We start from the raw sequence: 27,118 nt of genomic DNA on the forward strand, positions 1-27,118 counted from the left end.
CTTATTTATGTTTAGCTGTTCTGTTAAAACTGAGTTTTAAAGCCTCATAGGAAACATCATATTAAATCATTTTATGATATTTTTACTACAGTGCTTTACAAAAGGTTTTAGGCACCCTTATCGTTTCCACATTTTGTCATGTTACATCCACAAACCTTTGTGTATTTCATTTGGATTGTATGTAGGCCTATATCAAAATGGTGTAGTTTGAGGTGAGAGGAATTGTGAAATTTTCCAAATATAAAAACATATGAAAAATGTAACCTGAGTTTGTATCCTGCCAGTTTAATACTTTTTAAAAGTACCTTTAGCTGCAGTTGCATTCTTCTAGGGTATGCCTCCACCAGTTCTTCACATGTAGAGACTGAAATTATTCTCATTTGTACAGTAGCTCAAGCTCAATTAGATTAGATGGTGGTGAGCTTAATGGGGCTAAGTATAAATGAATCCTGCACTTTTCAGGCTTTTATCTGTGGTAAAAAAGATTAAGATGTTTAATTTTCCTTCCACTTCATAGCTGTGCTGGCCTGGCCAATGCCTTCCTACGCAATTTCTCTATTCTCATCTCCCCTCATTTCTCTGTATGTGTTAGCCCCATTGAGCTCTATTTCTCAGAATACATGTCAGAATGCTGGCCAATCAGCAAACAGAAGGAGGAGTTAAGAAGGGATATGGTTGTGTGCAGTGCACACAACTCATAGCGTAGCTTCTTTCACAATTGAGCTGGGTCATTACAAATGTCACGGTCAAATGTTAGTAACTGGGCACAATCAGATCCAACTGTTTACATGTCAACATGGTCCACGTCTGCAGCAAGCAATCTTTTCTAAATAGACGAGGTTTCAGACCCTCTGAACGAAGCAAAGCAGAGAATAATGGGTTTTTACCAGGTTACAGTTATGTACTGTGTTGTGCTGATCTGTCACACAAATTCCAGTACAACACATTATTGTTTGTAGTTTTAAGGTAATGTGTAAAAGTATAAAGTGTATAAATAATCCTGTAAAGCTGTCTAACAGTTTCTACTTCAGCACTAGGATCACTGTTAGCTCAGATAACTAAAGTGGTTACCAAAAATGTTTTACAGTATTAAACTATAGCAACAATTGAGGGAGTCCCTTGCTTATATCGAACACATCTAGGATCTGAGAGGAGTCAGCTGAAGTGATCTGAAGGCCTCAAGCAAGTTCTGGATCAAAGTTGTTGCTTTTTGCATGCACACAACTCTCTGCTGAGTGATATTGCAGTATTCTTCATCAGTGCAACTCCTCACTGCTGATTTGTGCCAACTCCAGCAGGCAGCACGCAGTGATGGCTTTGAGTGAAATGTTGTCAGAGAAATATGACAAGGGGTTTGTTTCCCCTCCTGCAGCTCCAGTGTATTGACTGCCATTGATTTGCCACCAGAGTCCCTTACACTTTGTCTGACAAATCAAGTTACCATAGGACTTTCCTAAATCAATAGATGCCCTGTTTAAAGAGGGTTAAAGCAACAGAGCAAGTCCAGCTCTACCTTAATGTCTGCCTGGCATTCCAGCTGCAGTTAAACTTTTCACTCCTACGTTGACTGCAAAGAATACAGATTCATACACCTTGAACCTTTTTACAATTTGCCACATTACGATCACAAATGTCAATGTTTTATGGTAATAATAATAATAATAATAATAGACCAGCACAAAGGGGCCAATAATTGTTAAGTGGGAGGAAAATGAATGCCAAGAATCTAAAATGTCTCTGCCCTTATAAGCCTAAAAAAATGCAGCTCAGGTTGCCTAATTAGTAAATGAAATGCAATTGTGTGTAATTTAATCCCAATATAATACAACTCTGCTTAGGCTTCATGGGTTCGTTAGAGAGCATTAGAGAGCAAACAGCTGAAGTGTGAGAATCTTTTGACTGGATATCTATTAGTGGTCCAAAAGTAAAGGATTTGTTTAAAAAAAATGCAACAGCGGTAGTGTAAAGTTGTAAATTACGTATGTAAGCTTACGTAAAGGGGCACAAACATCCAAGAAGGAGCTTGGGTCAGCTAAAATCAAGTTATTTAATTTTTTTGTCCTACATTAAAATCGCAGTGACAGAAAACTAAAAACCTAAAAAACACCATCCTCACTGTATGACCTGGTAGCGGCAGAATCATCCTTTGGGGATGTTGTTTTTCAAGAGGGTCAGAGAAGCTGGTCAGCATTGATGGAAAGACTAGTGGAACTAAATGCAGAGCCAAATAAAAAAAAAGAGTTGAGAAAGTTAAGATGCATGAGAATGAGCAGTTTACATCCCAGCCCAATTGAGAGCCTGTAGTGGAAACAGTTTTTCACAGACATCCCACATCAAAACCGGATTGTGGGTGTATAAATGAGTGTGAATTTTGTTTGGTTTTATTGATAAATCATATGCTGAAGTTTGTTATTGTTGTGTGACAACAAGTGGAATAGTTCAAGGGATATGTAATAAACAGGGACTGATAGTCACATCTTTGAATTTAGTGTGTAGTTTGCAAAAAAAAAAAAAAAAAAAATGGGTAGCTTCCAAATAAGTGATCTGTATCTTTTATGGATAATAAATTTAAAGGAAGAAGAAAATGAGACACAGAGGACTGTTGAGTCGAGTAATTGTGTCTCACAACTGCACGCCAGCACAAGGATGTGTGAAGACGATGATGAGGAACTCCAAATGCTGGCAAGCCTGAAAAGACAGCAGGACGAAGATGAATGTAGGGCTCCTGTCCTCAGCGCTTCTCAAGTCCACAAGTGTGATGTCAGCATCAGCCTGAGCAGTGACGATGCCTCAACCTGGACCCACATCTCACAAGTATGCGCCATCACGCTCTGATACTTTCCATCAGTCCTCGTTAACTGTTTCCTAATAAACCCTGCTCAGCAGAGTGATGTAGTCATTAGTAGGTTGTCCTTCTGTCTTAAATATTTCCTTTGACCCTGGTTGACCCTCACTCTTGATAATTTCCATTCAAGCCCCTACATATGCCACCCTGAAGTGCTAATGCATCTTCTGCTCTACAGTGCTTTCTGCATTACAAAGAAGATAGTAGCACTTTTATTGGGCTTTTCCTGCTTTTAAGAGTACACTGGCATCATATCCACAGCACCCTCAGTGACTGAAAATTATTTAGGTCAGTTGAAATTATCCCCCAGAAGTCTTTACAGAATTCAAAGATGGTGCAGTTTGCTCTTGGCTACTGAAGGTCATTATATTATGATCCATTAGCATATGCACAACTCTTTTATGAAGATAGAACACTGCTGGCTTCACTGTAGAATCCCCAGTGAATAAAAATCACCACAAAAGCTCAGGTTCTGGGGCTGTTAGCAACTCTATACATGCAGGTTTTCTTTAAAGTACTGGGATTCTAGCTACACATAAACAGAAGTGGTACCAAAGGGATTGTCATCTTGTGGTTTAGTTTGAGGACACACAGATATGGTCACCGATAAAAAAAAAAATATATATATATATATATATATATATATATATATATATATATATATATATATATATATATATATATATATATATATATATATATATATATATATATATATTATCACTTTATACATAAACAAGTTCCTGATACCTTTACTGAAGGACTGAGAGAGATTTACAGAAGTGATCTCTAGTCAGATGCATTGTTTAAAAGTCTTAATATGCACAGTATGACAACAGCACCACCAACAGTATATAGAGAAAATGCTTTTAAATAAAGAGAAGATGGAAACACAGTACAACACACTGTGAGAGCAGATATAGATTTGGAGACACTGTAACAAATAAAACCTCCAACAAAAATGAAGTGATGCATTTAGAACCAGAAGATAATCATGGAACCTTAATAGAAAAGGCAGGCACTCACAGGAAATGACAAGCCATTTCTTGTCCCTGGATGCTGTGATTTCAGTGATTCCCACCGCTGTCATTCGTGCCATTGTTGCTGGTTTCACTGCTTCAGCAGCCACTGTAAGAGCCCAGACAGAAGTTCTCCCCCGGGCGATGCTGTGCGAGGCTTCCATTACTAGCAGTCTACTTGTAGATTAAGCAGTTGTGTGAAATTAGGTGTCACATTTACATGTGGTCTCAGACTTTATAGGTAAGGGTATTTTTTTGGCAAAAAGAAGTCTTGCATTGCCTTTCAAATGCATTAAATATTTTTCCTATTTTATCAGGACTCTGCTCAGTGGTTAGACTGTGAAAAAACACATTTCTCAGAAAAAGAGTAGCTCTTTATTTTTTATTATTTTGAACACCCCATGTTGTCTCAATTAAACTGATAACTATAGAACATAAAGTGAGACATGATTATGCATAATTTTCAGTGGTATTTTTTCACAGTGCCTTGCAAAAGTTTTTGTGCTTCTTGTATATTTTTCTCATTTTGTCAGAAGCAGACTAATAGAAGTCAGCTCTGTTGTGTAATAAGATCTCCTTCTCATTGTTTTGAAACCACCAGGCTGCCTCAATTAAAGTGAAAGAAGTTGAAGTTAGAAACGATCATGAATAACCTTCAGTGGATTTATTTGCAGCATCTTACTAGAGTAATATGTAGTAGTGCTGAATTGTAAGATGGAAAGAAACTGTTACATAAAATGATATTTGCATTTTTATTCAGTGCACACTGATTCAACACTTTGCAAAACCATCTTTTGCCACAACTGCATCTACAAGGTGTTGAGGTCTTTGCTATGTTTGTACTTTTAGTATGAGACTAAAAGTATATCTTTTAATTTCAGACATACTGAGACTAAAAGACAACGAATGTGTGGTGTTGTTGTCCTGCTGGAAAGTAAAACTAAATCCCAGTCTTAAGTCTTTTGAAACTTGTGTTCTTTCAAGATTGCTCTGTGTTCAATTCCATCCATTTTCCCATAATTTCTAAATAATTTTCCCTTTCCTTGCCAAAGAAATAATCCAGGAGTGCGATGAGGCCGCAATCTTGTGGGGATCTTGTACTCAGGGGGATGTGCAATGTTAATTTTCTGCCACATATTGCATTTTTCATGTATGTGTATAAGATTTAATTTTGGTCTCATGTTAATTTTGGAAAGTAAAAAACTGTTTTTTGGTCAGATGACCAAAAAGCAGTTTTTTACTTTCCAAGCTTCGCTTGTGGCAAATTGCAAATGGGACTACTTATGAGCTTCTTTCTATTCTGGTTTTCTTTTTACACTGGTCCAAAATTACCACACTCCAGTGTCCACAACTAACAGTTGACAGATTCTCCCACTTGAGTTGTAGATCTGTACAGCTGCGCCAGAGTTATGGGCCTCGTGTTTGATGATTTCTCTGGTTAATGATCGCCTTCCTAGGGCTGTTACGTTTAGGTGGTTGCCTGAATAACTTTGCAATTCTACCATAGCTTTCCCATTTCCAAATTATAGACAACATAGTGCTCTGTGACATGGACAATGCTTAGCTTATTTGAACCTTGCTTTAAGCTTCTCTACAGTTTTCTCCCTGAATTGTCTGCTGTGCTCGTTGGTTTTAATGATGTTGTCTTTTAGTAACATTCTCTAACTTACCTCTAAGGCCTTCACCAGAAAGCTGGTTTTATACTAAGCTGCAATTTCATATAGGTGGACTATGCACTAAATATGTCATTTCTGAAGGCAGTTGTTTAAACTGAAATTTATTTAGGGGTATCTGTTTAAATGGGACTGAATACCTATCCATGTCACATTTTCTGGATCTCTGCTTGTTAATAAAAAAAATGAAATTCATCTATTCTTCTATTTTTACTTAAAGGTGGCAAATGACATTGAAGTTTGTGTTTTCAGTGAAAAAATTGGAAAACACTAAAACAAATTTAATACTTTTGCTTTTACCTTGACAACAATAACCACAATTAGAAGTCTGATTCAAACAGAACCCCCAAAATGCACAAAAGCATATAACAAATGACAATACCAAGAAATATTTTTTATTATTATTATTTTTTCAAAAATTGATCTTTTTTTTCTCTCCTTTCACCAAAAACATTTGGTGCAAGGACTATAACAGTTGCTGTGAAGAATTTAAATGGTTAAGACATACGACTAGACTCCGGTGTTTTAAATGCCACAAAAGCGTTTGTAGAGAGTTTCATCCAGTCACCTCATCAAAAGAGCTTTCTTACATGTCAGTGTTGACTAAACAGCTCATGACAAGCCTGCAACTTGCACGATGATAAAAGCTCAACAATCACCAGCAACACAGAGTGCGCTGACAATCTTCCTGAACAAATGGGGCATTCCTTTGTTTGTTATGAAAACGTCTTTCTGACCGATCCTGCCACAACAACTCAAGGCGGACTTACTTGGGCTCCATGTTGTAGTTGCTAGGTTGACTTTTTTATGTTTATGGCGAGCTGCCTGAGAAGTAGCAACAGTGATGACATCAGCGTCTTTTAAAAAAGTTCAGTTTTTTTTTTTTTTTTCCTAAAGTACTTGGATCAGCTTGACAGAATAAAAGAAGAGGAAGCTCTGAAACAGCTTGGCACAGCACTTTTCTTATAGGAGGTCACATGCCGCCACAAACATTTTCTCATCATTGGGAGGAATAGATAAGAGATTCCAGTGTTCAGATACAACACTATGTGGATAAAAGCATTTAATATAGAGGCTATGTAGCCTAACCCTAATGTAACCTCTGTGTTGAAAAATGTCCAATTTACTGCTAAATTGTTAACACAGTGGTCTCATTACTTATATTTCATATTTTCCCAGCTTTCTTTGGGAAGGAGGTGGAGTACACCCTTGGCAGGTTGGAAGTCCATATCAGGGCCAAAATGGTGACCTGACACCCACTTGTGCTCATACCCAGTTCAGAATCAGTAATTAACCTAACATGCTTGGTTTTAGATTTGTGTTGTCGGTAGCTGCAGGCCAGTGAGAAAAACCCACACACATGGGTAGAAAGACTCACCAGTCAGATCAAATCTGCATCTGTCCTCCTGAAGGGAGAATGTATTAACTACAACATGTAAAAAAAATAATAAAAATTTAACGTTTAACTGTTTTAATTAAAAAAAAATTAAAACACGCAAGGGCCTATCAGAGTTTTTGTCAGTAATTGACCTCAGATCTTTTTAAGGCCCTGAACTCCTGATATGGCTTCCAGCTGATTCTGGGTTCTCTTCAGCTGCCAGCTGATTTTGGTTCTGCTGTTATTTATTTTCTTTTTCTACATTACTGAGACTTTATAAATCATACATTTCCCAGGCACTTAGTGTCATCTTATTGTACAATCAAGTAACTATGCTACCTTCACTTGTTCTGAAAATACTGCATATATCAAAAATAACTTGAAAGAAATTTGACATTGCGTTATAGTTGTATCTGACACTTTGAAATTGCCTGTGTCTCTTTAAGCACCTCCTGCCCACTCTGACACTCCAACTTCAGCACTTCCCACGTCAACTTTTGAGTACAGAAAATGATATGGGACAGTTTTTCTTTACTGCTTTTTTTTTTTTTTAATCTTTGTAGTGTTAACACAGTTTTTCTAATGCTACAGCTTAACTTTTCTGTATATTCCTTTTGTAAAATAAGATGTATACTGAAGCAAAAAATGTTTCATGAAAAACAGCTGATTGACAAGTGAGTTAGAAAATAGCCTTCCATATTAATTTATACATCTGTATTACATTTTCCTTTACATCGAATAAAGTTTTATTTACACTGAATTTGTAATATAATTACATTTGAAAGCCATGGCTGAGCACGATTTCAATTAGAGCTGCACAATACGCATTTGTTTCATTTAGGAACAAATATTCGCCAGTAAATTTGTTTGGGCAGTAAGCAGGGGAAGTAAACACTTGGAGCTGCATATATAGAAAATGAAAGAGAACAGCCATGAGACAGAAGTTGGACCATCTTTCAATTCCTGAAAGCAGCCTTGATTAAAAGAAATGCTCTTGAGGTAGACAGTAATTTTGTGCTGCAGTTTATTTAAACATGTTTGCCTATGGGTTTACAATGCATGCTTTTATTAAAAGTCTTATTGCTGAATGTTTTAATCAATTAATTTTTTTTGTCCTTCCAAAATGTCCTAATTTTACCAGAGACAAACACAGCTCTTAAGGTTTTCTCTGTTTTTGCAGGGTCGCATTACTCGCATGCAAGATCCTAATGTACAAAAGTGGAGGGAGGTGGAGCGATAATAAACTACAGCTACATGATCACTGATGATAACACAGAGAGACAATGCAAGCAATTGAGATGTCAGCTGTAAAAGCCAGTCGTCTTGTATGTTTTTTTTCTGAGAAACTCAGCTGCAACTTGTGTGTCAGGCATGCCATCAGTGCCTCAGCTACAGCTGCTGAATCAAACTTTCAAACCACATTTTGCTGTCAGGCAAATGGAAAATAGTGTTTGTTCAAAATAAATGATGTTCGTCGCAGAACAGCAGATGCACTTTTGTGTTCTGTTCAGTGCAAGTGCTTTGTTTGAGATTCCAGTTTATCTAAGTTTACATGATGAGATGTGGGGCTGTTTTTATGTTACAGTGGAATACTGAAATGGTTCTAACTTCAGTTTCTGGATGTTTTTCTTTCCTAGTCCTCTCCAGGTAACATGTCATCTTCAGTCCATTTTACCTGTGGAATTCCACAGGGTGCAATTTTAGTTTCTACTACATGATTACATAAAGACAGGCAGTGGAACAACTCAGACAGACCAAATTAAATCAAGCAAAAAAAAAAAAAAAGCTCCAGTGTGCCTGCTTCTTCATCAAAGTCTTTTAATAAAATAGCCCTTACACTCAAAAACACTCCTGAGACTATAATATGGTATTTAGCCTCTGCAAGATCTGTTTGTCTCTGTCTTTTTTGCAGTTGTTTTAGTTTTGAATTATACATCAAATTATTGTTTCTTTTCTATTTTATGGATGCCTTGATCTTGTTGTGTTGACCTTTCACAGCCCACCTGTTTGTTCTGGTTCTTAGATCTCTTGTGTGCTTCTGTTTTTCTTCTCTTTTCATGAAATTTCTAGCTTTTTTGACTTGCTAGCCTGTTACACTTCAACAATGGCCTTAAAAGAAGTTAAAAACAGAAAACAAGACATTATTCTCAAAAGTGAAAAAACAAATCTGCCATTGGATTTAATAGTTTTTATCTACACTCAAGATTTATTTACTTAAGACAAGCTCAGGCGTCGTACTGAAAAGTTATTTGTACATTAGTTTAGTCTTATTTCAAGTGCACTAAGATATTTGCACACTAAAAACTAAGACAATAACAATTGATAAGATTTTGTGTTTTGGCAGTGCATCTTCATGTAGAACCATGAAATGTACTTCTACAACACAAAAATAAGTTTTTGCCCCAATCTGACCAGGCAGCATGATGCATACATAAATTACATAGAAATGTGGAACCAAAGAACTATAGGCTTTTGTAAGAATTCCCTCTAGGTCTTCTTCATTTTCTTGTGTGCCTTTGTGATGAGTAGTTCCAGTGGTACAGTTTGTGTTAGAGACGTGAGTTGATATTCTGAACCGTGTCTCCACAAGACACTTCTCACACTGAATATAATGCCTACCTGAGGGACATGTTCCAGAAATACAGAAATTACTCTACTGATAATAGAAGCCACACTGGCATAGTTTAATTCTCAGACAAGAGTGCATTAAATTTGGTCATGGTTCTCCACAAATGCGACAGGAAATACAGATCATATGGTTCTATATGCATTTCTCAAGGATGCAAGATAGGCTGTAAAGCAGAGAATAAATCAAAGTACATCTCAGCAGATGAATTCAAAGCTGTCTTGCTCTGGTTTGCCCTCGCTGCAGGGCTGCACATGCACCTGCCACAAGGCAGCCTTTTGAAGACCCCATGTAAAACATGGGTGGGGCCCTGTCAGAGGAAATGCGATTTCCAGAGTGTATGCTTGTCATGCAGAAAGGTCAGGGACCAGATGGGCTGGTTTATGACTTTAAAGCAAGTGTGCACTGCCTTCTGGATTCTATAGTTTTATATGGGGAACGCTTTAGAAGTGGGTTTGTAGACATTTTAACTCTGACACATTTGATCTTTTTTTTTTTTTTTTTTTTACCCAAACATGCTGAAGCTGCCTCATTTCAAAGCTGTGATTCTAAACAATACTTTTATAATAGGTTATAGAGAAGTATACACTCACCAGCCACTTTATTAGGTACACATGCTCGATTGTTTTTTTTTTTTTTTACACAAATAGTGTATATGGAAAATCCAATGACAGAAACTCAATTCAGTTAGCTATCTAGAGGTGCTAAAGACTTCTCGCTGAAGTTCAACCCGAGTATCAGAATTGTAACGAAAGGGAATTTAAGTGTAGCTGGATGGCAGCATGGCCGATGCTGCTGATGTACTGGGATTTTCACGTGCAGCCTTTTCTCGGATTTACAGAGAATGGTCCAAATAAGAGGAAACAACCAGAGAGCAGCAGTGTCAGTGCATCAAAACTTGAAGCAGATGGCCTACAGCAGCAGAAGGCCACACAGGTACCACTCCTGTCAGCTAAGAACACAAAACCTAGGCTTTAATTCACACAGCTTTCTGAGTACTGCTGGTTGACCATCCTTTTTTCACCAGAGTATACCCATCTTCTGATGGCTTTTTCCAGCAGGGTAATGTCACAAAGCTCAAGTAATCTCAAACTGGTTTCTTGACTGTGACAATACGTTCACTGTACTCCAGTGGCCTCCACAGTTGCTTGATCTCATCTAACAGAGAACCTTAGGAATCTGGTGGAGTGAGAGATTTGCATCATGGATGTGCAGCCGACCAATCGGCAGCAACGGTGAGATGCTCATGCTGTCATGTTAATATGGACCAAAATCTCTTAGGAATGTTTCTAACACTTACCTGGATCTGTGAAGAAAAGGAGTATTAAAACAGTTCTGAAGGGAAAAATGGGGTCCAACTTAGTTGTAGCAAGGTGTACCTAATAAAACGGCTGGTGACTATAGCTCTGTAATAGAAAGAATCCTTGATATACTTAAGTTTATTATTTTATTCAACAGGGGCAGGGGAAAATAATTAACTGTTTAATATAACATATATAATACAAAAGCATTTCAAAAATCTTAACATTTATCCTATTTACATTTATGATTTACTAAAAGAAACATTTTAATAGTTTTCTTTCTTAACAGTTACCATTATAAACACAATACAGTATAATTAGAAAAAAGAAAACATGTTTTAAAAGAACTACAGAAAAAAAAAAAAACAGGTACTTTCAACTGTGATAGTTTTTCTAGATCGCACACAAAATTTGTTTATTTGTTCATCACTTAGGGGAGAATAGCTATGAAATTGATGCATTTGCATTTGGAAACAGTTGCTGCAGACACACAATATGTAGTCAAACAAGCTCTCAGTGCGAGTTTAACCATCCATCCTTAGGTTGCAGAAATAAATCAAAATCTATCAGAGAGACAGCAGGAACGCTGAGAATGAAAAAATAATAATAAAACAGTACAGCCTGGTACATTCTGTGATAGAAAAAAGTGCACTTTGAGTTTAACAACATTAAAGGACCTAGAGGTCCATAGGAGACAGCTGTGGTGGCAAAGCTTTCAATATTAAAGAAAAAGCGCCTCAGAAAATGCAGTTAAGAGAAGAATGCTCTAGAGTAGAATGGTGGATCGTTATCCACATCTGTCATGAAACTTCATTAGTGCAAATATTGAGAGTTTACCCTGAGGTGGAAATCATTCATTCACCATTACTCAAGAACAACATTCTTTAAAGGGCAAAAGATCGACATTAACCAGTATGCTGAATGCAAAATAGGAAAAGGGAATGTTAAAATGGCTTATGATTTGAACCATATATCATCTTCGAAACATGTGGAGAAAGTAAGATAGCAAGGACACACATGGCTTCTGTTGTCACCGGGTCACAAGTGTCTGCTGATGATGCAGTGGGCCAAAGCATTCAAAGGTATTATGTAGGAAAAGAAGATGTACTCTCTGCTCCGATAGACCCAAATGCAGCAAATCGGATGACATTGTTTCATTGAACAGATAGGCAGTGACCCAAAGCATTCACAGCAGCATCCAGTAATTTTTTTAAGGTAAAATGGGGCAAAGTTATTGTGTTGCAAAGTGTATCTCATTCACACTGACGTAGATCAGCTGAAAAGTATGAGTATAACACAACAGCAATAAAGTTCGGCAAAATCTTTCACACCTCAGTATTTTACTGGAATACTATGTCCACTTCCTACCCGATTTCTAAGTTCAATCCTTTCTAATATACAACTGCTACAAACATCTGATTTTGTGAAATTCTCTCTGTGCAGAAGAGAGGCTAAATGCCCTGCGACAATTATCTGTGAAAAACTGCCACTTTCTGTTTAGAAGCATCGATGTTTGACAAACAGTGACCTTCATTACTCATTCAGGACAAAAAAAGATATTTCTCTCTTGATGCAGATATGTTTTTGTCTCTAAATCACATACTTAGTACTGTTCTTCACACTGACATGTCATGGACATGACAAAATGATAACAAGAATTTCTGGAAATGTGCTGAACTTGTGCATCTGTGACATTTTAAAGCAGCTTCTGACATTTTTTTTTTCATCTAGGCAGTGAATCAGGGACATCATTATCAGAAGGAAATGAACCCCCTGCTTCAATCAAACCCAAGGTAAAAGCATGCGTCTCGCTATAGACGTGTATTTTATTTATTTTTTATTTAAAGTACAATAGAAATGGGGTCTGCTGTGGTGGAGCAGGGGCTAAGCACAATCCACATATGGAAGCCTTAGTCCTCAATGTGGCTGTCGCAGGTTCGATTCCCAGCCTGGCGACCCTTGTCGCATATCTTCCCCTTCTCTCATTACCCACTTTCCTGTCAATTAATTATCAAATAAAGGCCACTAGAGCCAAAAAAGCTTTAAAAAATACAATATAAACTACAAATGTCTCGGGATAGATGAGGACATAGATTTTTTATTTTTTTTATTTTTTTATTTTTGCACACTCAAATGCGTTGCACTCCAATGTCTTACTGTGAAAAGACTAGCTCCCATTAAACAGAACTGACATGCTGTCTAACCTCTTTGCGTATTGGATTATTAACAGCCTTGGTGAAGAGAAGACAATAGTTTTTAAAATTGTAAGCACCACTGATGTACATCATGCATTGCCTTAGAAACAAACAGCCTTGAAGCCCAGAGTTAGGCATAAAAAAAAAGAAAGTTGGAAAATCATAATCAGATGGTTACCAGTGACTGCAATATTTACTCTAAATGTCAACTGTCAGATGGATGTGTAGGCTGGGGCTTATCTTGCTCTCAGAAGACTCCAAATAAACTTGGAGTATGTCAGGTACTGTGCTTTTCTTCTCCCGGAACTGCTGTTGTCATTTTCACAATGGCATTTTTTTCTCTCTTTTTTTTTTTTTTTCGTTTACAGATTGTTATGCTTGACAGGCTTGATATCTGGAAACTATTTGATAAGAAGTTTAATTTTGCTGGGAAATTTGAGGTACACATTTGATTTGGGCTTTTGAATATTAAAATAGCAAGTCTTTTCCTTTTCTGTGGTACAGAAGATTCAGTTGTCTTTAATGCAGAACAACAATTGGACATGGCCCACATCGTTTTACTTGCCTGCGGATTAAAGTGAAATTCAAAAAGAATAAAAATTTAAGTAGTAACCTCTTACTACTAGAGGAGGAGGAATTTAATTCCAGTCTTCATTTAAGTTTAAAGCTGAACTACATTCTGCTGCATAACAAAAATCTTACTGGTGGGAATCACGGTCTGAAATGTTTCGCACCTATCATTTATGTGCCATTTTGTAATTTTTCACAAAATGGTGAGAAAAATTTGATTGTATAACTCTAATGCAGAGTAGATTAAAAAAACGGAGAACAATGTGAATCGTTTAGAATTGCTTTCAACATTATTGTGGCCTACAAACAACACAACATAATTATTTGTGGAAGACACATTTTTGGTGCAAAAATAATACCGAAGATCATAAAAATAACTAATTCTCAATGTGAAGCATGGTGAGGGGAGCATCTGCTTTTTGTTTCTTCAGCTCAAACTGGGAATATAAATCAAGGTGGAGGGAATTATAAGCAGTTCCAATTACAACTCAATGTTGCTGCAAAATCAACAGGCTTTTGTTGGAAAACTAAAGATGCAAAATAATTGCATAAAGCGGAAATATTTAATTATTTCTTGAGCGGCCGGTACCAATTGGTCCACCAACAGGTACCGGTCCGCGGCCCCGGGGTTGGGGACCACTGTTTTACATCACAGAAAATAAGCATTCCAACAGGGCTGTGCTATCTCTTTATGCTTACTGTCTGTCAAATGTGTTTTGGTCCTCAGAGAGAGAAGCAAGCTTAGCGAATTGAGTTATTTTAAAATAGGTTCAAAACCTCCTCTAATACATCTGTTGCTTTCATTAAAAAACCAATAAAAACAAAGAATGATAAATAATCTAGCATTGCAAATATGTCACAGTATACCGCTCGGTCTCAGTGAGACTGAATCCCAGCCTTTATCTGGGCTGTATTGTGCACTATTTATCCATCCGAGCGCCCTGCTGTGGCAGTGTATGAATGGATCCAGTTGTCCTTGGAGGCTTCTGCAGACATTATATCGCGCCAGCACCCGCTAAAGCACAGCCGCGTCTCTGTGCTTGTCCGTCTCTTTATGGGTGTACACAACCATGTGATGTGTTACAAAGGAAGACAAAGGGGTTGCATCACAGATCCGCTCCTGAAAATATGCAACTCCCTCCAACCACCCACCCAAACGCTTCTGATTTATTGATGAAAAGCAAGGTACCCCGGCGAGAACGCATGTTGTCTCCCATGTGTTTAAATAGTCTTTGTGGTATTTGTAAGAACAGATGTAAAATATCTTCTTAGCTGCAGGAACAAACAAGATAGATGTTTTCCTTTTTGTTGTATTTAACCAACAAAGTGTATGACTGCTCAGTGAAGGGATGTTATTTGATTGAATGTCCACTGAAATGGATATTAGTATTGACTGGGAGCTCAAACACGCAGCTCTACAGCATCTACAGCTGTAATGCTGAAATTAGACTTAGAGGCAAGTCATGATTTACATATTAAATAGCAGCTGCGCAGGATTTCTGCTTGTTTTCTTTGTTTTCTTCAAGGCTTTGCATCCTCATACACACTTAGAGTGAATACTATTATAATGTTTTTAGAGCATCCTGGCACCACTGCTATTCTTTCTCTCTGCTAAGAGCTACAGCTTCCTTGACAACAAAAATGCTCCAGTCTCTGAGCTTTATGTTTCCTGGGCTTCTTTTTTTTTTTGTAACATGTGATGTATTTTCTTTGGCAGTTTATTTTAAAATTTAACATGATGACATGCGTTTGGTTATTGTCTCTCATGTTGGCAGGCGCACAAATGAGAAAATGCAAATAAGGATATTAGAGGAATACTTAAATGTAAATTAGAATAGCAAGATATTTAAACAAATACAAGTTTGAACTTTTAGTGGAGTTGCAAAGGTGTAAAGCAAACAGTCTCTCTTTTTTTTTCTTCTGGTAGCTATTTGGAAAGCATATTTCCAATACATGGAATAACTTTGCAGAGGCAGCGTACCTGCACACGTTAAATGAAGAGGAATTATTCTCTTTATCCCACGCCTCTATTTGGAGTGTAATAAATTAAAATTCCAAGAATTTAATCACTCTTGCCAAGTCCCACTTAACATTTTGAGGTCCAATTTGCACTTTGGTTGCAGGGACCCTTGTCCTTGAAAATTGCTTCCATTAACTTTTATACAATGTTCCTGCCCATCAAACAGTCAAAGTGGTTTTTGGAAAGAGGTAAATGCTTCAGTTATACAGAAAAATCAACTCCTTAGAACAGCTCACTTATGTTATTGCTTATAAGGTATTAGAACAAAAAATAAAATAATTCATTTTCATATACATGGAGAGGCCATATCTATAAAGATATAAAACTATATAAATTCAACAGAATACTTACTTTGGTGCAGGTGATGTTGCCTCTTCACTTTTGTGTTCCTTTGCAGTTTTGCAACTTTGTACCAAATCTTACTGGGGATATACTGTATATGATGTTCTCCACTGCAGGACATTTTGCCCCGATCATGCATGAGCATTTGCTTGCTTTGTGCCTGCTTTTGTCTTCTAGAATCCAGACATAGACTTCTATCAGGAAATCTACATTATGTGACCAATAAATGATTTCTACCAACAGGAAGTCACTTTGTGTTATGGCTTTATCTGAGGTTATGATTTATTAGGGCTTATAATACTGACCCAAATGAGAAACAGAACTGAAATGAATAGGAATAGAGTGTTTCTGCAAGGTTTACAAGCCGTAAATTGAATTAAATTATTTTTATTTCTTGATTATGGTTATTATGACTGCCATCTGTCTTAAGTCTTGCATGGAGGATCAGGACAATACCTGCACTTTGGCATGAGTGAAAGAATGAATATAATTACATGTGAGACTTTTTAATGGCTATTTCTGAAAATGCTTTACTACAATGAATAATAAACTACTAAACTGTAGTTTAATTACATAGATACAAAATGGTTTATTTCCATGCACAAAATGGAAAAAGAAAGGGACAAAATGCTAATGCTCATAGAAGACTTGTAAAAGGATTCAACTGAATCTGAGATAATTACCAAATAAACTAGCATAATTATGGTGCCATTAATCAGGCAAAATTATGTAATAATAAATCTGCTTTGTTAATTTTTTGTTGATTTAAAAAAAAAATTGCTTTGGATTTATGCAAAATAGTTTTGCTTTTTGTTGTTTTTAAATTGACAGCAGTCTTAAACATGTCATGTTGCTGGCAGTGTGCTGTAAAATCTAGCAGTAAACAACCCATGAAAAATTTGCCTCCTAAGTGGATGAACTGTTTTCAGGAAGAGCGACAGCAGCAAACATTGCACTTCTGGATGAGAAGGCAGACCAACCAGAGGCAAACGCTTGAATCTCCTGCTGCCAGGCGAATATTGTGCAGAAGATTATACTGTAATTCCACATTAAATATGCTCTGGTTTCCTCTTATCCAGAGGCGCAAGATGTTAATGGTTGATTGCACAACTGATGTATAGCCCAAAAATGATTATGGATGCTGTTTAACAAATGAATCTTGCATCTCTTCTGAGTAATAACTCATCTTGCAATATTTCCTCCCTGGCTGCAATCATTCACGCCGTGCTAAAGGAGCAGTGTTTTCATTTACTAGTAAGTGAAAGATCTATAGTTGTACCCTGCGTACATCACGGATGGGGAGGATGCACTCATTTGGGGAGAAATGAAGTCATGCTCCCACAGAAACAGGCGAGGTTAGGACCCTGACTCGTAGTCACAATGTGATGATACTTGGAAGTCGCAGCTGGAGTCAGAATTTAATAAGTGATCCTTCAGGTAAATCTGCGAGGCTGCGGGAGAAGTGGCTCAAGGACAATGGAATCTAAGATGGGCTTCTGAGAGTGCATGATGATGGGACTCCATTGTTAAAATGTCATAGGGTAAGATGGTGAGTGTAATGGTATGTGTTGTCATGACTGTCTGGCTTTATGGTCTTTTCCCCAGAGAGTGGATGGACGTGCTCAGCCCTCCTATTATGCCTCCCAGCCAGCAGAGAAGGTCAGGCAACACAGAGAACAATTGGGAAAGTCTACTCAGAGGTATGGTAACCTTCATTTTAGTCCTTTTACCCCCGTTCTGCCTTTTATGTCCTTGGGAGTAGGGAAGATGGCAAACAGTCTGTTGCTTTAAGACTAGTTACACGAACGCATTCAGCTAATGGAAACAGTCGCTGCTGAAAGAGCTTTCAGAGATGTTAAATTTCCTCCAAGGATGCGAGCCAGAAGATGGGACAGCAACTGAAAGTGTATCTAATTAGGCCTAAGAAAAAAAAAAAAGTCATGAGCTGAGCTCTCTGTCCTTCACATAACACCATAGGTCAGAAGAGACAGGCTCATTACAGGCCTGTGCCCCCCCAGACACATCCGCAAGGTTAACTGATGAAACCTTTCCAGTTTACTACATCACTTTTAAAACTCTCACAACGTGTCACATAATTAGTTTTCATTATTGTTGCCCACGTTCGAATAAGATAAAATGCTCATCTCGATGCATTCCATAACCTTTTTAGCATTTAACTGCCTGTCAGTTTAACAGCTCAGTTTCTGCACTTTAAGGTAGTGGGGGATTACAGGGAATCTCTTTACGGCTTCATAATTTGGTTCTGCGTCTGGGTGTCTTAGGGCTTGATTGATTAGGGAAAAAATGGCAGCGGCAGAAAACTTTTAAATCCACCTGGGTCTGAAGGTCACCATACAAGCTGTATTCCATTAAATGTTGACAGAATAGGCCTATATTCACATCTGGCATTGCAGTGCTACTAAAAATACAAAATAGAATAAAAATAAAAAAAACTAAATAAATCTGTGCAATCGTGATTGGAATCAATGCTTTCTTGTTTCATTTTGCATGTTCTAAATATGAGGTTTTCACTGTGATTTTCTTGGCTTTAATACAGGAGGGGGTAGCATGGTGAAAGAAGAGGAGAATGGAGATGAATATTTGAAACTCCTCTATGATCCTTGCCTCAACTGCTATTTTGATCCTGAGTCAGGAAAGTACTATGAACTAGCTTAACTCAAAGCCTATTACCATCAGAATGAATAAATCATATTAACAGGAGATGAATTGCTTCGAGATTTTACTTCTTTTTTTTTTTGAGCCGAGCTTTATTGATCGGAAGTGAATTCTCTTTTCACCAAAACCCCTTCCTGTGTTAGCTCCTTTGTTTCTGGATACTAACGTCAGCTTTGTTTTGCCATGTGTGGTTAGTCATGCTAGATTGTAAGGTATTGGAAAACTCTCTAAATCAAACACATGGCCTTTTGCAAGTGAGGGCTCATTGACTTCTGATGACAAAGAGAGGCTTTTCATAAGTCTTGGCTTGGAAGTTAATATGGGAACCTTCTAAAAGAATTTCCCGGCGCTTCTTTTTAACGTTGCAGTGTCTGAACATTTAAATAGTGAAAAGATTTATGTTTTGTTTTGTTTTTCTAACTGAATGTATGCAAAAAAAAACAAAAAACATCGAAATACGTTGATGTTTTCATAGTATCTGAAATAAATTTGATTTGAAAAATGTGGTTCCGGTCTTTTTTGTTTGTTTTCTTTCTAATCAGCCAGAGCTGTCCAAGAATACAAGAATGAAATGAAAGATGATTGATTTTAATGCATTTAACTGGATTTAAGATACTCCAGGCTCTTTTCATGGTGTTTAACTGTAACTAGGAGTAGCAGCTGGTGGGCTGCTGATTAGACTGGCAGGTCTCACCAATTCCCCCCGCCCCACAACACTTGTCACACCTGAAGCAATGGGGTATTGATTCACCATTTTTCTGGCTGATAAAATTACTGCACAAAATGAATCAAAAATGAAAAGAACAAAAAAACTATGTTTTTCTATTATGTTGTACATATGCTGGAGTTCATTCAACAAGCTTGAGTAGAAAGTGATAGCATGTGCACAATTGTTATTTTAAGCAACTTTTAAACAGATTAAAAACAAGTGAGTTTTTAATCTGTTTGCTCTGTACCTAGAAAGAAGATACCAGCATCCAGATGAAAGCAACTAGAAGTCATTATTGAGAGGGTGATCCTGTTGCTCTAATATCTATTTTTCTTTTACAGCTGGTCTAGTCTTGTAAGGTCCTTCAGGTTTATTCCAGCAATTTTAGCTACATAATTTAATAATATTCTAGTCTGAACCCTGTAATCAGAAATAGAAGCACTCATTTAATTTGTTCGTTTCCTGGCATGGACCGGGCATTTTTGCTAAGTTCATTAATTTACATTAGGGTTGAGTTGGGTGTAGTTCCAAACATACTTAATCATCAACCTGCTTTGTTAAAACCGGCTTTATTGTTTTTGGATCATTATTGTTTTCCAACAACAATTTTAACCTTTTGGGTTGTTGATTTAAATTGAAAAATTTAATAGTTCTCTGTTTTAGGATTCCATCCACTTGGTGAAAAGCACCAGCTAAATTGACATGCATTACCGTTAGTACTGTACGTCATTCTGGGTTTGAAAAACTTACTCACACAGTTCCTGTCATTTTGTTCAAGTGGGCCAAGCTTTGTCTTTGTCTGATCATAAAACTTTCCTCCAGAATGCATTTGACTTGTCTGTATGGGGAGCTGTAATTTTCAATTCTTCTTTAATTTTTGAGGAGGCCTTTTGCTATCGGCCCCCCTATCAGTAAGTATTAATGTTAAAATCATTTCGCTGTGGAATTAATAGGCTTTGAACTTGGCATTCCTTGCATTGTTAAAATAACATGAACAGTTTGCTTGCATGTGAGGGAAACTGAGTTAAAATTGGGAAACAACTTGGTGTACAAGCGATTCAATGATCTTTGGCATGTGTAAAATAAAACATTTTTTGTAGAGAAAAGATAAAAGTGCTCTGGGAAAAGCACTAAGCTTAACCCGATTGAAAAAGCGGAGGTTATATTTAAAAAGAACAGGAGCAGGCCTTGAAACCACACCGTTTAAATTATTTCCACTATCTCTGATAAGAAGTATGGTCAAACATCTATTCCAAAACCTTGTTAATGATTACAAGCAGTTTGTTTTCTCTGATGGACATCTATCTAAATATTAGTGCAGCATCATGTATGTATTTGAGCCGGCAACTTTTTTGTTTGTTTTATTTTGTCTTTATTTATCTTTTGTGGATTGATGAAAGCCCACAATAAATTCAAACTAATTTCTGTTTTTAAAAATCATTGATGTATTCGCATTAATATTATTGGTATAGTCCATTATTAAAAGATCCAGTTTAATGACTTTGATGCCCATAATGACTGCAGGTGAACTTCCAACTGGAAATATATTCAGTGCAACATCCACGTTACAATATTCAGTTTAATAATTCATTGTTTCAAGTTAGTAGTCCTGACCTCTACCAAAACCTTGGAAACAGAGTTCAGCAATTTTGATTTCTAATGCTCTCATAACTTTCAAAATACAGGTAGTGAAAATTGTGCTGCGGCATGGGTGTTAAAAAGACATTGAATGTTACATCAGGAGCTGTCATAAATTAACTACAGGTCATACATTTTAAACATGATCTCAATGTTTTATATCATAATTCATGACTGAGTGGGATATGTCCAGGGAGTACCTGTGAGTTTGGCCTCCTTAGTTTCAAGCATAAATTTGGGGGCCATGATAATGATATCTCATGGTTCTCAAACTGTGGTACAGCTGCCACTGGAGGTACGTGACTGCCTATAGTGGTACTTGCAAAAAGACAGGTACATATTATTTGGAAATACATTATAATAAATGTAATGTAAATGTTAAGATTGACAAATGGCAGCATTTTCATCTACAAGTAAAACCACTTGCATAATTCTGTGAGCTTGTATGACTGTGATGAATTGGTGTTCAGACTGAGCTGGGTTCTGCTGCGGGTTTCTTTTTGTTCCAGATTACAACCACATGCTCATACATTCACGACTTGATGGAATCTGCTGGGTTTCTGTGATAATAAACTTTTTTACTATTTGCCAAAATAAACTTGACTCAGTTGTGTCATACCTAAGACTTAATTGAGCATGTAGCTTAATGAATTTGAAACTGTCTAAAGGACTGGACTGTTTTGATTTTATATTTCAGAAAATTAATTGCATGTGTTTATTTTGCACATTTATTTTTAGATATTTGGTATTTGGCACTTCTTGTACTGTTGTTTAAAAAATACATAGATGATGGTATACTTGTAAAACTCGACTGAAGTGGTGCCAAAGGTCAATAATGAGTTTGAATTCGCCCAGTTAGATTTTACTTCTGTTTCGAAGGGTACTTCTCAGAGCAGTTTTACTGCACAGTACTTAATTACTTCTACTTCCTGAATATTATTTACACTAACTCTTATTGTAAAATATTTTTGGCTAATGTACTAACTTCTGGTCAATTAACTGGATAGTGAACAATCATGTTTTAACCAACAATGCACAGATACACCCACACAGCATATGGCAATGTAAGAATCCTGGATCTCAGGTTATTTTCTGTTGGCCAAGTCTGCTGTAGCATTTAGAGGACAAGTATACAGTATATATTGTCAATGAGACAAGTCTACACCTGTAAGACTAGGAAACTTAGATTTTCAGCTACATTATTTATTTCACTGAAAATGTTTCAACCAAATATTCAGCAAACACTGACACACATTTATTAAAAAATATACTCTGTTCTAATAGGAATTACTTATGTTTTGGTTTAAAAAGACTTTTATTGTGAGCAAAATTAAATTTGGAAATGTGCTTCTTTGAAGTTTTTTTGTTTGGATTTTATTTACTTTTGCTCATTATTTTTTTTTATCCTATAAAATATCTGAATTTGAGCTTATTTATAGTAGCCAATTTGTCTATCTCAATAAAATCCTTTTTAGCAAATTAAATCATATATTATGGTCAAGCAACATATGGCTGTTGTTTTATCAAATACTTTTAAATTATTACTTAAGTCACTTTTTTGGGACCCTTATGCTTTTACTTCTATTTGAGTAAAATGATATTGACGTAAAGATACTTTTACTCAAAGTAAAACTTTTAGCTGGCCCTCTGTACTTAGTAACTTATCTGGCGTGAAAACCCGTTTTCAAGGTGCGTCATTAAGGGGCGTGGCAACAGGTGAGAGATTCTACCAGTAACCAGGAAGTGAACAACGATGGCTGGCTTCGGAAACGTTACGTGTAGACTTTAAAATAAAACATTTTTACTAGCTAGTTTTACACTTTAAAAGAACTGTTGGAACGGCGTTCTCTTTCTCTGGTGAAAAAGTTAGACTATATCGCGATGACAAAATTTTAAAACCCAGCTTTGAAGTCCTCCAGGATGTCAGCGCAACAGGTACTTCCTTTAAAGTCTTGACCTCCTCCTGACAGCAAATAATGTGTATATTTTATCGTTAAATTCATTAGTAGAGTGTTTGGTATTTAATTCTGTATAGGTCGTTTGTTAGAAAGGAAAGCCACAGTCTATGAAGGGGAAATAAACCTCAAAGAGGCTTTCCACAGAATATTCTAGATCATATGCCAAATCGTCATTGTCCTCTCGCTGTTTGATTGACTGAGCTGTTATTAAATGTATTTTTATTTTTAGGCGCAGAAACAGAAAGAGTTGTGATCCTCTCAGCAACTTTAGCTGACTCTGATGTAGGAACTACAAGTTGCAGCCTCAAATGAGGAAGTGCAGCTGCTTGTTAAAGCTCTATTTCTTCGCATGTTTGGTAAATGTGTTGCTGAAATAAACAACAATTTATACGAATTAAATAATTGGTGATACATACTATGTTATGCTTTACCATGAAAGGTAAATTTGAAATTAATGAGAAGATAATAAATTAATCAATCATTAAGTAAAGATTACTACTTGAATATGTGAAACTTCCATTATGTAAGCCTCCTCATTAACTCTACTGTTGAGCAGCATTTAAGTATTAATGATACTCATTAATAATTACCCCTACATCAGTAGTGTTTTCTTCTTCTCTTGATAATACTCTTACCAAGTAATTCATTACTCCAGAGAATACGCATCCTTATTTTTGACCCCTTCAACTGAAGTGGCGCAACATTTCCTTATGCTCTTGTATGTTTTAGAGAAAAAACACAACTGCTTTGTTACAGCTAAAAATGCATAAAATCCCAATAATCCATGTTTTCACTTGTCATGGCCTCGCTGACTAAGCTGAAACAGCATCATTTCATCGTGATTTGATCAGTCGCTTTTATGACAACAAAATTAGCAAGACCTAAAAGGGAAATCTAAATCATGCATTGGAATATTTTACTTGTTGAGTCTAAATTATAAATACAAGTTGCAGTCTAACAAGTAGATCAGTCATGATGATGTAAGGTTTGACGTACAGCAGCTTCTCCTTCTAACGCAGCACTTTGCTTTAAAGACCAAGTTATCAGTGATGTAATGAAGGGCTGCTTAGTATGCATCAGGACTTTGCAGTTATATATTATTACTTAGAGTGCTGGAAGATAGTACTTAGTTTGTCCAGATCCATTCGAAAGCATTATGCAAGCTCTTTGGTTTGAGCAATTATCGAGCCTAATTCCTAATTTGTGTCCTTCTTCATTTTTAATTAGCTTACCATTAGCCTATCATTAACACAATTGAATTAGGGGGTACACATCAAGTAATGTTTAACCAGCACTAAGTTCCTCATTTGTTTCTAATTTGTTTTCTGGTAAATACTCACAGTTTATTGTCCCCATTAGTTGTCTGCAAATACAGATGAATTATTGGTAAATGGTAAAGATTTATGGATGTATGTTTAGACAAGAATATAATCTCTAAAGTATCTACAACTTTCTATCTGAACAAAAACACAATGCCTGTAGATTAAATTGTACCCTAGAGTTAATCTTACACAAGTACTTTACAAATAACTTTATTTTTTTACCTTTCGACCACAAATGTCAATATGTTTTACTAACATTTTATATAATAGATCATTGTTGTGAAGTGTAGTAAATATAAATTTAGTATTAGTTAAAATTAGTTAACTATTAGTTTGCCATTATTGCTTGTAGTGAATTATTAGTCACAAGTCAGGTCTGACAGAGCAGATATATTGAAAGAGCTTCTCTTCTCAGGTGAAAGCTAAATCTGAGCAATATACTGAGTTATACTTGACAATATGTACAATATCAATTAATTAAAAATCACACTACCATCTTACAACATTGGCTGTACCATTTCAAAATCTAATCATAAAAACTCTGCTTTCCAATAATATATTTATCAGCTACTGCAATGTTGTTCTGTTCTTCACAACTCACAGAGATTGGTGAGGATATCGTAATGATGGAAAAGAAATTAAAAATACAGTAAATTGTGGATTGATCGTAGCTGACATCCATTTGCCTTCATTCAAAACGCTTTTGTAGAAGAATACTAACATTATGTGTCACCTTGAACACCCCATTTCCACAGTGATACATGGTGGTGGCAGCATTATTACGTGGCAATGCTTTGGGTCAGTTTACCAAATTGCATTTTCCATCTGTAAACATAGCATACACTTTGATGAATATCCCACCGTTTACTTATTTAAAATATTTCATATTTTATTCTTGCATCTCATCATCCTTATGGAAACGCCAACAAAACCCACGTACAGAAATTCCCCACACTCTCTTATTCCATGGCTTCTCTCAGAACCTTTAAATGGTTTCCAGACCTCCGGGGAAACATTTGTCTTAACACCCTGGAGAGGAACAGAAAAGACAAGTGAGTAATCACATCCTAGCATTTTTAAGCAACTTCTTTGCACTTCTCCTTTTGCCTTTAGACTTTAGACAAACATTTGTCTGGGTTTTACTAAACACTACACATTATTTGCTGCAAGTAACAATTCTTTTCCCCTCACAGACAACCATTCTTCCTAATGAGGAGCAGCTGTGCACGGCCTGGAACAAGAGGCTACATGCTAATTATTGAAATACTCAATAAATATTCAATAAATGGTTAAAACTTCTAGTGTGCAAATTTATCACTAAGTGCAGTGCTTAAAAAGTTCAAAGGTTCTTTCAAAGATCTGTGCAAGTTACCATCCCAGATTTGGTCCCACTAATTAAGACTTCTTCATTACAGGTGTGAATGTTTTTTCCAAGACCCTGCACACTACCAATTGGAAAAACAATGCTAAGTGATGCGTTACAAGTGTCATACCTCCATCCAGCCTCGTCTTTGTTTCACTGTTTCTCGTGTCTGACGGCACCACACGTGATAAATTGTTCCTGCTGGGTCTGTTGTGCTTCGGTCACGCTCGCTGTGCTTTCTAATTATTGCTGCAAACCCTAATACTCACAAAGTCCACATTACAAAGCGATCCCATGCACAGCCCTTGCTTTAAACACACCAAGGAATAATAGATGATTTGTATGATTAGTGATGGTCCAAGAAAGTGTCACTTTTTTTTTTGTGCTTACTCAGAGATTCACAACCCTGCTGCGGAGCTTTCGCTATGATTTATAACCCATGGCTGTTCAGCTGTCATATCTCCTGCGTGTATTTCCTTTTTATCTGTGCTACACATCATGAACCGAGCTGTTAGGTTTATGGGCTCTTTAACTACCCCACTGTTACATCTTATTGGATTCATTTGTCTTTTTAGGCCGGGTTAAGGCTTCACCCTGGCATTATTGCATTGGTGATCCTGGTCTGCGCGGCGGCAGCCGCTGCTGCCGTATTGATCATCCGAAAATACTGCTTCCCAGTCAAGTAAGCAGGCTTGATTAATGAGCCGTGGCGTGATTATTTTAAACCATTAACGCAGGAGAAACTCATCAGCTTGTACTGTCACATAACTTCATTCCAGTGCGGCGACATACAGATACTCTTTGCTGAGGCACATGGAGGATCAGGAGTCGGCGGTGACAGAGGAAGATGGCAACGGGGGGCCCTCCACTGTGGGAGAGGAGTCAGACGAGGTCAGTGCATTGTGGCATCTCTGACTGTAGCTTTCACTCTTCTCTGTCCCCCAGCACAAGTCAACACAGCCATAGCCTTCCTCATCTCATGCAGCCTCCTTTTTTTTTTTTTTCATTGTGTGACAGGAGCTACTAGAATAAATCTCCAACTGGGACGCAGCCACACTGACTGGACAGGAGTTCATTATCGACGGATTGTGCGGTACAAAGGCCTGCAGCTGACTATTATTTACAGACGACCATTTTAACTTCCTGCTGTTCATCTTAAAATGTGAGATTCAATACAGAACAAGATAAGACTATGTTACAAACCCCCTGTATTTTAGAAGCTGGAACCATCTAGTATTTTTTTCTTTCTTTGAGATTTAACTTGGGTCAGTTAATTTTTACCAACGCCTTCTGATTGATCTACAGAGGATCAGACAATAGACTTGTTTCACCTGCCCTGTGTAGTCATCATTTATTTAAATTCCACCCAGACTTTTATCTTTTGTTTGATGTGAGGTATTGATCCCCAGTTGCATCGTAGACTCCCACGAGTTTAGTCAGTTTCTATCAGAGAACAGATACAGCTCAAGTTGACGCCTTTGAA

The 27,118-nt window shown here is 36.9% G+C and overlaps 1 protein-coding gene across 4 annotated transcripts in view; it reads left to right on the plus strand.

Moving 5' to 3' along the window:
* cfap20dc (CFAP20 domain containing) overlaps positions 1-19,151 on the plus strand; it is a 45,388-nt gene extending 26,237 nt beyond the window's left edge. For 2 of the 4 annotated variants that reach the window (XM_044121253.1, XM_044121257.1), the window contains 4 exons: positions 2,575-2,814; positions 12,574-12,635; positions 17,575-17,669; positions 18,527-19,151. In XM_044121253.1, the coding sequence (XP_043977188.1) occupies positions 2,575-2,814; positions 12,574-12,635; positions 17,575-17,669; positions 18,527-18,645 (516 nt within the window). In that variant the 3' untranslated portion in view covers positions 18,646-19,151. Of the gene's footprint in view, positions 1-2,574; positions 2,815-8,095; positions 8,384-10,382; positions 10,478-12,573; positions 12,636-17,574; positions 17,670-18,526 lie in introns of those variants that run through there. The other 2 variants (XM_044121255.1, XM_044121256.1) reach the window with 2 other exon arrangements.
* Positions 19,152-27,118: the final 7,967 nt, after the last annotated feature.

This window comes from Gambusia affinis, linkage group LG07 (genome assembly GCF_019740435.1).
Source record: "Gambusia affinis linkage group LG07, SWU_Gaff_1.0, whole genome shotgun sequence".
Taxonomy (NCBI): Eukaryota; Metazoa; Chordata; class Actinopteri; order Cyprinodontiformes; family Poeciliidae; genus Gambusia; species Gambusia affinis.